Raw genomic sequence first — 12,108 nt, forward strand, 5'->3', positions numbered from 1 at the left:
GGTGCAGTTAGTTCGTGTATTATATTTGAGAAAGAAAGCCTGAACTCTAGGAAACAATGTGGTTCTCCTGAAAAAAATAAGGTGTGTGTGTTTGTAAGTGTGTGTGTGTGCATATACACACACACTTGCCCTGCTTTAGTTCTGGGCTCCTGGAAAGTCTCTTGCCCAAAAAAGAAAGAGTTTGCTCCTGCCTGGCTCAGAAGAGCTCAATATTTGAGTTTGCAGTCAAGGCCAAGTGAATACAATAATAACTCCTATTATTAGGCCATCGGCCACCAAAACAGAATTTCTTGGATAGAGCAGTGGTTCTCAATGTTATGGCATATTAGAGATACATGGGAGCTTTTAAAAATGCTGATGCCTGAGTACCCCTTCCAGAGAGTCTGATTTCATTGGTTTGGGTACAGGCTGTATATTTAGGACTTTTTAAAGCTCCTTGGGTATTTCTAATGTGCAGCTAAAATTCAGAAGAATTGTGGTAGGAAAATAACTTGTTTTCCTGGAGTCTTGGCTAAAAAGAGTATTAATATTATCTCTTTAACATGATGATGATGAATATCATAGAAGCAATCTTGATATTTGCATTTCTGCCACTCAAAACAAAAAAATATCAACAATATATATAAAAAATGGTATTTTGAATAGTTATTACTTGTAAACACAGTCAAGGACAATAAAAATAGTCTTAGCATGGCTTTTTTTGTCCTTTGGCAAGAAGTAAAGGCATGGCATAATATAACTCAGAATTCTCTGAAGTATTTCAGAGATAAAGCCAATTACAACAATACCCATGGCTTTAAAAACTTTTCCAAAAGAAACAGGAGGGAGTAAAACTTTTATGCTCTCTTTTTCCTGAGACTAAACTGATCAAATTCATACTTGATATAGATACAACATGTCAGGAATACAACATGTCTAGTACAACCTGTTACTAGAAATAGATGAATGAATTTAGTAACAAACCTATCAATGGACTACAGCTTGTGAATAAATGGACAACTAAATTCTGATCACCAGAGGAACAATCACTTTATTAAATCTGTTATAGTCTGATATGTTCACACAAGCTTAGTGACTAGTTTGTGTGGACAAGTCCTGCCAGAGGTGAGGATGATGGAGATGCAGAGACCCGACTCCGGGGACCTGGTTCAGTGATGCAGATCTGATTTATTCAGGAAGTAAGCTAGCTTATATATACAGGTTCAGCCTATAGGGTGTTACAGCGTGCCCTTCATAGCCAGTGGCTGAAAAGATCAGGGAGCTGCCTGGTTGACGCTAAGTCACTTCCTTAAAGCAGGCAAGCTCCCTTCCTGAGTGTGCCCAGGAGGGTTCTGGGAGCTGGAGTGTTCTCACAGCATTGCATCAGCCACAGCTGCTAGGAATGCGCTCTGCGTTCCACCTGCAAGTTTGCTTTAAGCTCTTTATTTTTATAATAATCTGGTGTGTTTGGATTTTGTAAAAATTAAACTTATCACTTGTCTAGATACAGTGCAATTTTGTATTTAAGGATGATGACATTTATCTTAGAAATAGGGTCCATGGGGCTATGGCTGAATAAGGTTGGATCCCTGCTGAAGAGTTTATGAGAATGTACGCATGTGTTCAAATTAAGAGTTTCAAACTGGAACTTCTGAAACAGAGAAATCCATGGAATTTGGGGAAGTTCATACACTGTCTGAAACTGTGTAATTTTGGTCTGATTTTCCTATAAGGTTCCATAGCTTTTACCAGATTTTCAAATGGTTTATTATCAGAAAAGGTTCAGAACCAGAGTTCCACACACTTAGAGAGAAAACCCTCCATTCCTGTCCCCTTCGACACAGTGTGCTATTGAGAACAAGATATAGAAAAGGAAGAATAGGCCCTGGCCGGCTGGCTCAGTGGTAGAGTGTCAGCCTGGCATGCAGGAGTCTCGGGTTCGATTCCCGGCCAGGGCACACAGGAGAAGCGCCCATCTGCTTCTCCACCCTCCCCCTCTCCGTCCTCTCTGTCTCTTTCTTCCCCTCCCACAGACAAGGCTCCACTGGAGCAAAGTTGGCCCGGGCACTGAGGATGGCTCCATGGCCTCTGCCTCAGGCACTAGAATGGCTCTGGTTGCGACAGAGCATCGCCCCCTGGTGGGCATACCAGGTGGATCCCGGTTGGGTGCATGCAGGAATCTGTCTGACTGCCTCCCTATTTCCAACTTCAGAAAAATACAAAAAAATAAAAATAATAAAAAAAATTTAAAAAGAAAAGGAAAAATAACACTATTCTACTTTGCTCTCCAGCCCTGCTCTTCTCTGGGCCAGGGTTATTGATGTTTATATGATGTGCAGACAGCCATTGTGTCTTAGCTCAAATTGATTTATAATAAAGGAACATCAGAAGGGACCAGCAGTGGCAAAGAATCTAACTTTGGTTGCTTTTGCTGCAGTTTCCATGCCATTTCATGAAGAGTTTCTTCCAGACAGGAAAAACTGATAGTGGCCAAGGGAGGACTTCTATGTTTGGTTTATAGAACGGTGCAGTTTTCTAATTATAGAGCAGAAAGTAAACCTGATATTTTCCCAGCCAATTCCCATTCTTGCATCTAATTAGATGGTGTCAGCTTGAGGTGGTCACTGTCAAACGCTGCAGATGCAGTAAAGGTGAACCTGTCTTAATTACACTCAATGTGGGAAATTGTGGCAAAGAATAATGAGTTTATAAAAAAGTACTTTATATAGACAGTTTCCTCAAAATGTATTCAACTGAAAAACAGTATTCTAATTTCTTTTTGGGAATATAAGGGAATAAAGTTTTCTTCTAGGTGACATTTAGCTTCATTATTGGGAGAAATGTAATTTTTGTTAAAAATATTTTAAAATAAAATATAATATTATATAGTATTATTATCTTTTCAAAATACTACTGTAGGGCAGATATGTAGCTAAATTTTCCCCTGGAGTGGGAAATATATGTGAAGTTAACTTTTTATTATTATGGCTAATTCCAAAATATATGATCAATACACAGTTGTTTTTATGGGAATTTAAGGAGTGCCAAATACTTTTGTACATATTTAGATATATCTAAATATCTTTTGTATATGTAAATATCTTTTGTAGATATATCTAAATATGTACAAAAGTTAAAGTATCACTATAAGGTTAAGTATCATATTTTTGTAAACTTTAAAGTAATTATAATAGTTTTAGCTTTCAGGAAAGTTACTTTGCATTTGCCTAAACAAGAAAAAAAAACAATGTGGTTTAAAAGTGGTAAAATTGAATTGAATTTGAATTATTGGACTAAATGCAGGATAATCCTTTTCACATTACAGATACAGAGATACCTACAAATGTTTAAAGTTGTCACTGCTGCCGTTTTTAAACTTGAGTGGCCATCAAACATCAAAAATTTAGTTTGCATTGGCTTATGGTTTTTTAATCCAAGCCATTTTTGTTTGATCCAACCCATTTTCAAAGAGAGACAGCAGAGTGTCTGTCTGGTGTGTGGAAGTCCCAGGTTTGATTCCAGGCCAGGGCACACAGGAGAAGCATCCATCTGCTTCTCCACCCTTCTCCTCTCCTTTCTCTCTATTTCTCTCCTCCCTTCCCGCAGCCAAGGCTCTATTGAAGCAAAGTTGGCCCGGCTGCTGAGGATGGCTCCATGGCCTCTACCTCAGGCACTAGAATGGCTCCAACTGCATTGCCCCTTGGTGGGCATGCCGGGTAGATCCTGGTCGGGCACATGCAGGAGTCTGTCTGTCTGCCTCCTCACTGCTTCTTACTTTGGAAAAATAAAAATAAAATAAAAGAGAGAGAGAGAGAGAGAGAGAGAGAGAGAGAGACAGCAATATCTTACCTTTCTTTAAAGGAGATTCCAGTAATTTAAACTTAAAATGACAATAGATTTGAGCACTGGTGATGAATGCTCTTGAACAACAACAAATACAGCTAAAGATTCCTTCTCTCTAATGCATTAGAAACCAATCAAATGCAAACACTGTTAAATGCTCATGAGTTTTCAAAATGTTTCAGCCTTTAAAATGCCAAAAGCTTTCTGCACTATAGATATATGACTGTGGTGGCAAAAATAAATCAATTCAAGTTATCTATTTGCAAATTATAAATGAACATGACTGATTACAGGACACATAAAAATAGGTTATTAATTCTTCTTGAGGGTTTCATTGTGATAATATTTATCCCCATATGGATGAGTACAAATTTTTAAAAATTATTATTACATTAGCATTTTAAGCCACATTAAAATTTTAAAGTAATCTCATACTATTACCACTTCAAGATATTTGATATGGGATGTCCAGATAAAATTCCCAGTGTAGTTTTGGATTACAGCTAGTACAGTGTAGGCTCTCTTAGTTTACAAATCTTAGGAAGAAACTCTGACCCTTGAATATTTTAAAAAACAATCCAAACTTTTTCTTTAATCCCAATCTATGTTTTTATTTAATAAAGAATGCTATCATGCTACTTTCCCAGTCCTACCTATGCTCTTTTGGGGGATGCTACCCAGGCCCATTCTTTGAAACATAAAAGCAAGTCATATGTCAAACCATCCTGTCTCCATCCTTTCCGTTCTGAGGTAGAACTATTGTGAGTGTGATGGGAAAACTGCATTGAGGGGGATGTTGGCTTCTATAAGGGTCTTACTGTTTTCTGAGTCTCTGAATAGAATGGGTAAGGAGAATTAGTACAGCCTTGAGGTGTGAGCTATAGGTGCTAAACACTCTGATGATCTCCTTCAGTGAGCTTTCTCATGTTAGGAAATGGCCTCAGCCAGCCTTGGAGTCGTTGGAACTGGCCTCGCTAGTGATAGCCACAGAGGGCTGTGAGGCTCAGCTGGTCATCACTGGGTGTGGAAGTGTCAGGGTCACTGTAGATCTGAGTCAGGGCTAAACTCAGGATTTCCTTCTTTTCTTTGTAAAACCGTAGTTCTTGTCCAGCTTTCCGGGCTTCCTCCAACTCCCTCAGGGCCATCCGTAGCTCTTGAGAGAGAATTCCTGGCGACTCCCGCTCCTTCATGATCCAGTCCAGCGCCATGTGGCTGCGCATCTTTTCATCCAGGGAATACTGAGAATAGTAGGAGATGACTTCCTGGGAGCCAAGAAACAAAGTCCAGTGTGTCAGTAAAGAGCAGCAAAGGCACCCGTGTTCACGGCCTTCCTCTGCCTCCTCTTTCCCCATATCCATGAGGTTTTACCAACCACTAAACCTGTCTGATGTTAACAAACTGAAGTGAAATATTTACGTCTTAAAGGAAATGAAGGACTGAGCTGGTGCAGCAAAGCAAAATCACTGCAGATTGAGTCAAAACACTAGCACCAGGAAGACTCAATGATGTTCATGAAATAGAGGCCTGACCTCGCTAGGAGATGTGTAGTTAGCATCAGGAAAATGACAGTCCAAATGATTCGCAGAAACTACAGAAATAATTCTTACAATATATTACAAAATGTAGGCATTATCATTATTGATATCATAATGGTACCTTCACGTCTGTTTACTAACTGTCAATTCTTGTGTGAAAAATTACTGTAATGTCATGCGTAGGTTCGAAGGAGACACTTTAAGAAGATCTTGTGGAATGGAGGCATTGCTTATTTTTATTTTCAAGAACATATGGTATTTATTTATGACCTGAACAAATTAAAAACAATCATGGAAAAGTGTTTATAACCAACCCTGCATATTTCAAAGGCCTTTTACAAAATCAAAGGAAAAGAAAAAATAACCAAAGCCATTGTCAGCTACTCATTTCTTTTCCATCTTTGACATTTTGAAAGCCAGACTTTCTGCGCAAAGAACAACTGGAAACTGCCGGGCTGTCGCACATGGAAGCGCTTCCATCCACCTTCGTCGTGCTGACTCATAGAGCCTTTGTTCCTCATACGAATTCCCATTAGCAAATTCTTAAAAAAACAAAAACAAACTAGCATCCTTCAAAGTCTGAAAGTGGTTAAAGAAAGGATAAATATTGGAGGATAGTAGTAGGTGAAAAAACAGGAGAGGCTTTACCTTTGCCGTTAAAGAAAAGAGGGAAGGCTATTTCTCATAGGTAGCAAAGGAATAGTAAGACCCTGAGTCTAGAAAGTAAAGAAGAAACTTCCAAACCAAAAAAACTGAGATGATTGAATGCCAGCTTGATTACTTTTATAATTATTTCTCGTCTGTTGGAGACTTTTGGTGGTGGTCAGAAACACCCTCCCCCTGCAATCAACTTGACCTCTTCTCCTCAGTGAGGGGTCCTCAGGCAGGGCACTCCCAAGCTCCTCTCCGGAGCGGAGAGTGGAGGGGGCACACAGTCTAAGCAGGCAGGGCAGGTGTACAGAGCATACTCCACATTGGCCTTAGAAACGAAGTCTCTCATAACAACCCTTTGTTCCGGCATTCACTACAGGTATCTAAATCAGTCCTACGTCCAGCATGCATATTTAATTAGTTCCTGACTCAACCACTCAACTGGACTGTTTTATATATCCATATATCCATATATCTGTATATCTATATCCATATCTATATATAAATAGATATAGATATATTGTTTATTTTTGTCCTCTGCTCTTACTCTATAAATATAGCACCAACTTTAAACAGAAAGAATCCAGATAAAGGAAATCTCCTAGAAAGATCACTGACCATCAGCTCTGTCCATATGACATAAACCCATTCTGGAATGTAAACTCTCACCTGTCGGGAACACTTTGTTTCGCGAAGGGCCTTTAGGCTTCCATTCCAGTGTAAGAGTTGGAAGATGGTCATCAGCTCCTACGAAACCCAAACACCTGTCATTAGTCTCAAGGCAGAAACATGACAAAAAGTGCCTAAGTGAGAGCAGAGCAGGTCACAGCTCTGGCCCCCTACTCTATTAGGGAAATAAAATATACACTATTGTCAGGACACATTGAGACTTCGAACACCAGAGTCCTAGGCTTCTGCAGCATTCTTCCTTCCCTCCCCTGCTATATCCACATTTGCATGATAAAATGATTAAGTAATCAATAAGTATCTTACAACATTAAAAGTAGATACACTGGTATATTTAGATAACTTCTATTTAGTTATCTAAATATGTCAGTACATCTAAGAATAATGTATAGGCAAGCTTATTCCTTACATCATTTTTGAAATTGCCTGAGACTGAAAATATTTTAAATGTTTATTTTTTTTAAGTGGTTGAATAAAGTATGACACTGAAGGGTAGTAGAATATGAGTTTAAGACATGCTACCACAAAGTATGCCACTTTGGGGCATTCATTACTGTGAGCTCAGGGCACCTGAAAAACAGCAAACACAGAGGCTTTTCCTAACCTTATCTTCTCTGTCTGAAGACAGGTCCCCAAAGGCACTTGATTGGCATGAATCCCCTCCTGCGGAGCTTCATGAGCCAGGGAAGACTGACTGCTACCACAGAAGAGGAGACTGGCAGTCCACACCATACCCAGAAAAACTTGGTCACAATCATACCTCCCATTTATTCTTCTAAGGGCCCACTCATCCTTCTTTTCTTTTCTTTCTTTTTTTTTGTGACAGAGAGAGAGACACACAGAGAGGGACAGATAGGGACAGACAGACAGGAAGGAAGAGAGATGAGAAGCATCAATTCTTCCTTGCAGCACTTTAGTTGCTCATTGATTGCTTTCCCATATGTGCCTTGACTGGGGGCTACAGCAGAGCAAGTGACCCCTTGCTCAAACCAGCAACCTTGGGCTCAAGCCAGTGACCTTGGGCTGCAAGCCAGCTACCCAGGGGCTCAAGCCAGCGACCATGGGGTCATGTCTACGATCCCATGCTCTAGTTGGCGACTCTGCACTCAAGCTGGTGAGTCGGCACTCAAGCCAAATAAGCCCAAACCCAGGCCAGATGAGCCTGTGCTCAAGCCAGGGATCTTGGGGTTTCAAACCTGGATCCTCTGTGTCCCAGTCCGACACTCTATCCACTGTGCCACTACCTGGTGAGGCTCATCTTTCTTCTATTATTATTATTTTTTCTTTTAGGTGAGAGGAGGGGAGATAGTGAGGCAAACTCCTGCATGCACCTCAACCCGAATGTACCAAGCAACCCCCATCTGAGGCCGATGCTCAAATCAACCAAGCTATCCTTAGCGCCTGAAGCCATGCTCAAACCAGTCAAGCCACTGGCTGTGGGAGGGGAAGAGAAAGAGTAGGGGGAGGAGAGAAGCAGATGGTCGCTTCTCCTGTGTACTCTGACCGGGAATCAAACCTGGGACATCTATATGCTGGGCCAATGCTCTATTAACTGAGCCACTAGCCAGGGCCACACTTATCTTAAAAATAATTTATTTCCCCTTCTCCTCTTTCCTTGTTATGATGGTATTTAATCCTGAATTCTCAGTATACTGACATGAGGTGTATGTGTCAATAAACTTATGCTTTTCTTTTGTTAATCTGTCTTTCATTACAGGAATCTTAGCTATGAACTCAGAAATGTAGAGAAAAGATATTTTTTTTCCACTAAAATACATTCACCCTACTGAACACACTGCAGTCATAAAGAAAGGATGAGAAAGCTCTCTAAGTTCTAATGTAAAGCATCCCTGGGACCTGTTGTTAAACTAAAATAATAGTAAAGTCTACAACCTGTACACTGTGTGCTCCTAGTGGATAAAAACAGATGATCTCTATAAACAGTTGCTTGTAAATGTCTAGAAGAGTTCTGACCAGATACAAAAGAATCGGGTAGCATTAGCTGCCTCTGTGCAGAGAAGAGCAGTGTCCGGGGACAGCAGTGGGAGGGAGGACTTTCTCTGACATTCTTTTGCACCCTTTGAGTTTTCAATCATGTGACAATCTTACATGTTAATGAAACATTTAAATTTTGAAAATTAGGCTGAAATAAATATAAAACATACAATGGACAAACTATAAAAACTGTAAAATACTCTTAAATTTATAAATTCAGTCAAGAAAATGCCTTAAAACATGGACAATAAGGTTGACTTGACATTCCAGCAGACCCATAGTTTTCAGTGGTCCGTGCTGAGCACGAGCAGTCACCTTCCAGCAGCAGCACCACAGCAGGGCAAGCTACAGCATGCACACATCCTGAGTATTCACTTTCCTAATGTGATTAGGACTGCAATCTTCCACTGAAGTTATCTGCATTTCTTTTTCTTTTTCTTTTTTGGTTAGAGAGACATTTATTGTAAATTAATACCACAAACTGCAACCATATAATCATCAGAAAATAACAAAACAATTAAGAAACTTCTTGGTCATGAAATTAGTTATGAAAACCTTACATTTAGACAGATGTCCTACTGCCTAATGCACGGGTTGGGAACCTATGGCTCGTGAGCCAGATGTGGCTCTTTTGATGGCTGCATCTGGCTTACAGACAAATCTTAAATAAAAATAATAATAATGTTAAAAATATAAAACATTCTCATGTATTACAATTCATTCATTTCCTACCACTCATGTTCATGGTTGCGGGTGGCTGGAGCCAATCACAGCTGTCCTCCAGGACAACACCAAATTTTATTGGATAATGTGTAACGTACACGGGTCATTGTATGGCTCTCATGGAATTACATTTTAAAATATGTGGCGTTCATGGCTCTCTCAGCCAAAAAGTTTCCTGACCCCTGGCCTAATGAAAAAAGCTGAATTACTGTCTTTCCCAAATAACAAAGATGTTTTCAGTATGAAAACCAGGAGACACAAAGTCATTCTGAGATTTCAGACATTTTAGAATTATATGTTTGAATAAACTTGAGTTAATTATGTGGCTACTACCAGCAGCCCTGTTGGCATTGTCCTTACACCCTTATGGCACAGTTTGAGACATAGCCTATTGTTATCAGGGATCTTAATTCTATTCCTTAGTAACATATTCTTCTTCCAAGGTTTTTTTAGGTCTCTTTCTTATCTATACACAAGCCTCCCCTTTCCAGATAAACTCCTGTCATCAAACAGCAATTCCCCTAAGACTTTAAAACCCACAATTTTTCTGTGAACCAAACCAGAGAACTGTCTCGTGTCCCTGGCAACCTATATCTCTCAAAAATCTCCCCAGAGACTTGAACTCTTCTTGCCTGCAGGAGGGTCATCTTCCTCACCCACTCTGGTCTGTCTAAATTTCTGGTTGATCACCAAGAACTTTTTTCCTCTGCAAGGAACAAGCACCTCTTCCCCAGTGTTGCTCTTATTCCTAAAATCCTCCAGAGAAGACGATCTTCTTTCTGCCTTCTTTCATTAAGTTCCCATCTAATTCTTGTCTTCTTCTATAGATATTAATCTTGCTAACATTATGTAGAGTGTGTGGAAATAGTTCCACATTCTTCCTGTCTCACTTCTTTATTTTCCTTCATAAGACCAAATTTAGATTTTCCTGAAGCTGTGTGAGCCCTAGGCTCAACCCCAGGAATCTCTGTGTGCTTCCTAATGATTTAGTCCACCAGAAATCCTTGCAAGATGGGCAAGGCTGCTGTGGACTTCTATAAGGATTTTCTTCCTAGCTTCACACTGATTCCTTGCTGCTTGGTCTTCCAGTCTTTTTTTCTACTTGTTCAAATCCTGTCACTTTAAAGGAAGTCTGTTTAATGAACTATATCTGTCTTGCTCCACACAGACATTTGGGGGCTGTGTTGTTTGTTATGTGGGCTGATCTATAAACCCGAGGAGTCCGTGTAACTCTGACAGATAAATAAGAAGCTGCCCTATCTGGCGTGGGACTAGGGTGAACTGGGTGAAGCAAGGTTTAGAATGAGCCATGAAAGTTCAGGGTCTTTTATTTAAAATTCTGTCATTAGCCCTGTCCACATAGACAGTTGGTTAGAACATTTTCCTGATGCACCAAGGTTGCAGGTTCAATCCCTGCTCAGGGCACATACAAGAGTCAGCCACTGAATGCATGGATAGATAGAACAAAAAAATCAAAGTTTCTCTCTTTCTCTCTCTCTCTTTCTCTCCCACTTTCCTCTCTCTTTCTGAAAAAAAAAAAATCAGTAAATAAATAATTTTAAAATTCTGTCATTGTTTAAAATAAGGCATTTTGTTTGTCATGATTTCTTTTTTGAGAGAGAGAGAGAGAGGGAGGGAGGGACAAACAGGAAGGGAGAGAGATGAAAAGCATCAACTAGTACTTGTGGCACTTTAGTTGTTCATTGATTGCTTTCTCTTATGTGCATTGCCTGGGGTGCTACAGTTGAGCCAGTGATCCTTTGCCAAGCCATTGACCTTGGGCTCAAGCCAGCGACCTTGGGGTCATGTCTATGATCCCACACTCAAGCTGGTGACCCTGTACTCAAGTTGGTAAGCCTACACTCAAGCCAATGAGCCCACGCTCAAGCCAGTGACCTCAGGGTTTCGAACCTGGGTCCTCAATGTTCCCGGTCAATGCTCTATCCACTGTGCCATTGCCTGGTCTGCCTGTCACAAATTTTTGAACATTAACTTTGGCTTTTTTACAATATTATGTTATAATATTATTTGTTTTAATTACAGAGCTTTTTTTATACTCCTTTAAATTTTGTGCCTAAGGTGAATGCTTAACACTTCTTACCCCAGTCTGGGACCTTCTCATGGGTCTGTCTCAGGGACAAGGCCAGTTTCATGAGCTCGTGATCTGTGCGGTCACACAGGACCTCAAGCTTGGTTTAACGTTCTACTGTCTTGAAATTTTAGTAATTTTTGGACAAAAGGCCCTGTATTTTCCTTTTGCAATGGGTTTTGCAAATTTTATAGCTAGTCTTGATCAGCAAAGTAAATTTAAAATCCAGTGGAGAATCAAGCCCTGTGTTTTCTTTCTCTTCAGGGAAAACTGCAGATACAGCTTTCATTCTATAGCTTTATCGGGTCATTTTGTCATTCATTCCATTCAAACCAGCTACAACTGGGCTCTGTCCTCACAGTGCTTCTTGGAATTGCCACCTAGTAGAAACACTGGCCTTTCAGCTGCATTGTGGGGAGCAAATGCACACTGCTTCTCTCTGGAACTATGTCTGGGAGACTGGCGTGGTTCTGTGATCCGTCAGAAATAAGAAAAACAAACACTGTAAACGGAGAACTTGAAAAACAGGTGGGCACCATCTCCCCACCCAAGAGAGTGGATTTAAAAGGAAATTTGTTTATGGGATGAGGTTTTAAAAGGCAACCT

At 40.2% G+C, this 12,108-nt stretch overlaps 1 protein-coding gene across 1 annotated transcript in view; it reads right to left on the reverse strand.

Moving 5' to 3' along the window:
* Nucleotides 1–4,352: 4,352 nt before the first annotated feature.
* Nucleotides 4,353–12,108, reverse strand: part of LIX1 (limb and CNS expressed 1) — a 49,929-nt gene continuing 42,173 nt past the window's right edge. The window contains exons 5-6 of the mRNA XM_066383776.1: nt 6,678–6,755; nt 4,353–5,084 (exon numbers count right to left, since the gene is read on the reverse strand). Of these exons, the coding sequence (XP_066239873.1) occupies nt 4,797–5,084; nt 6,678–6,755 (366 nt within the window). The 3' untranslated portion in view covers nt 4,353–4,796. The remainder of the gene's footprint in view (nt 5,085–6,677; nt 6,756–12,108) is intronic.

The sequence above is a fragment of the Saccopteryx leptura genome, chromosome 4, assembly GCF_036850995.1.
Source record: "Saccopteryx leptura isolate mSacLep1 chromosome 4, mSacLep1_pri_phased_curated, whole genome shotgun sequence".
Taxonomy (NCBI): domain Eukaryota; kingdom Metazoa; phylum Chordata; class Mammalia; order Chiroptera; family Emballonuridae; genus Saccopteryx; species Saccopteryx leptura.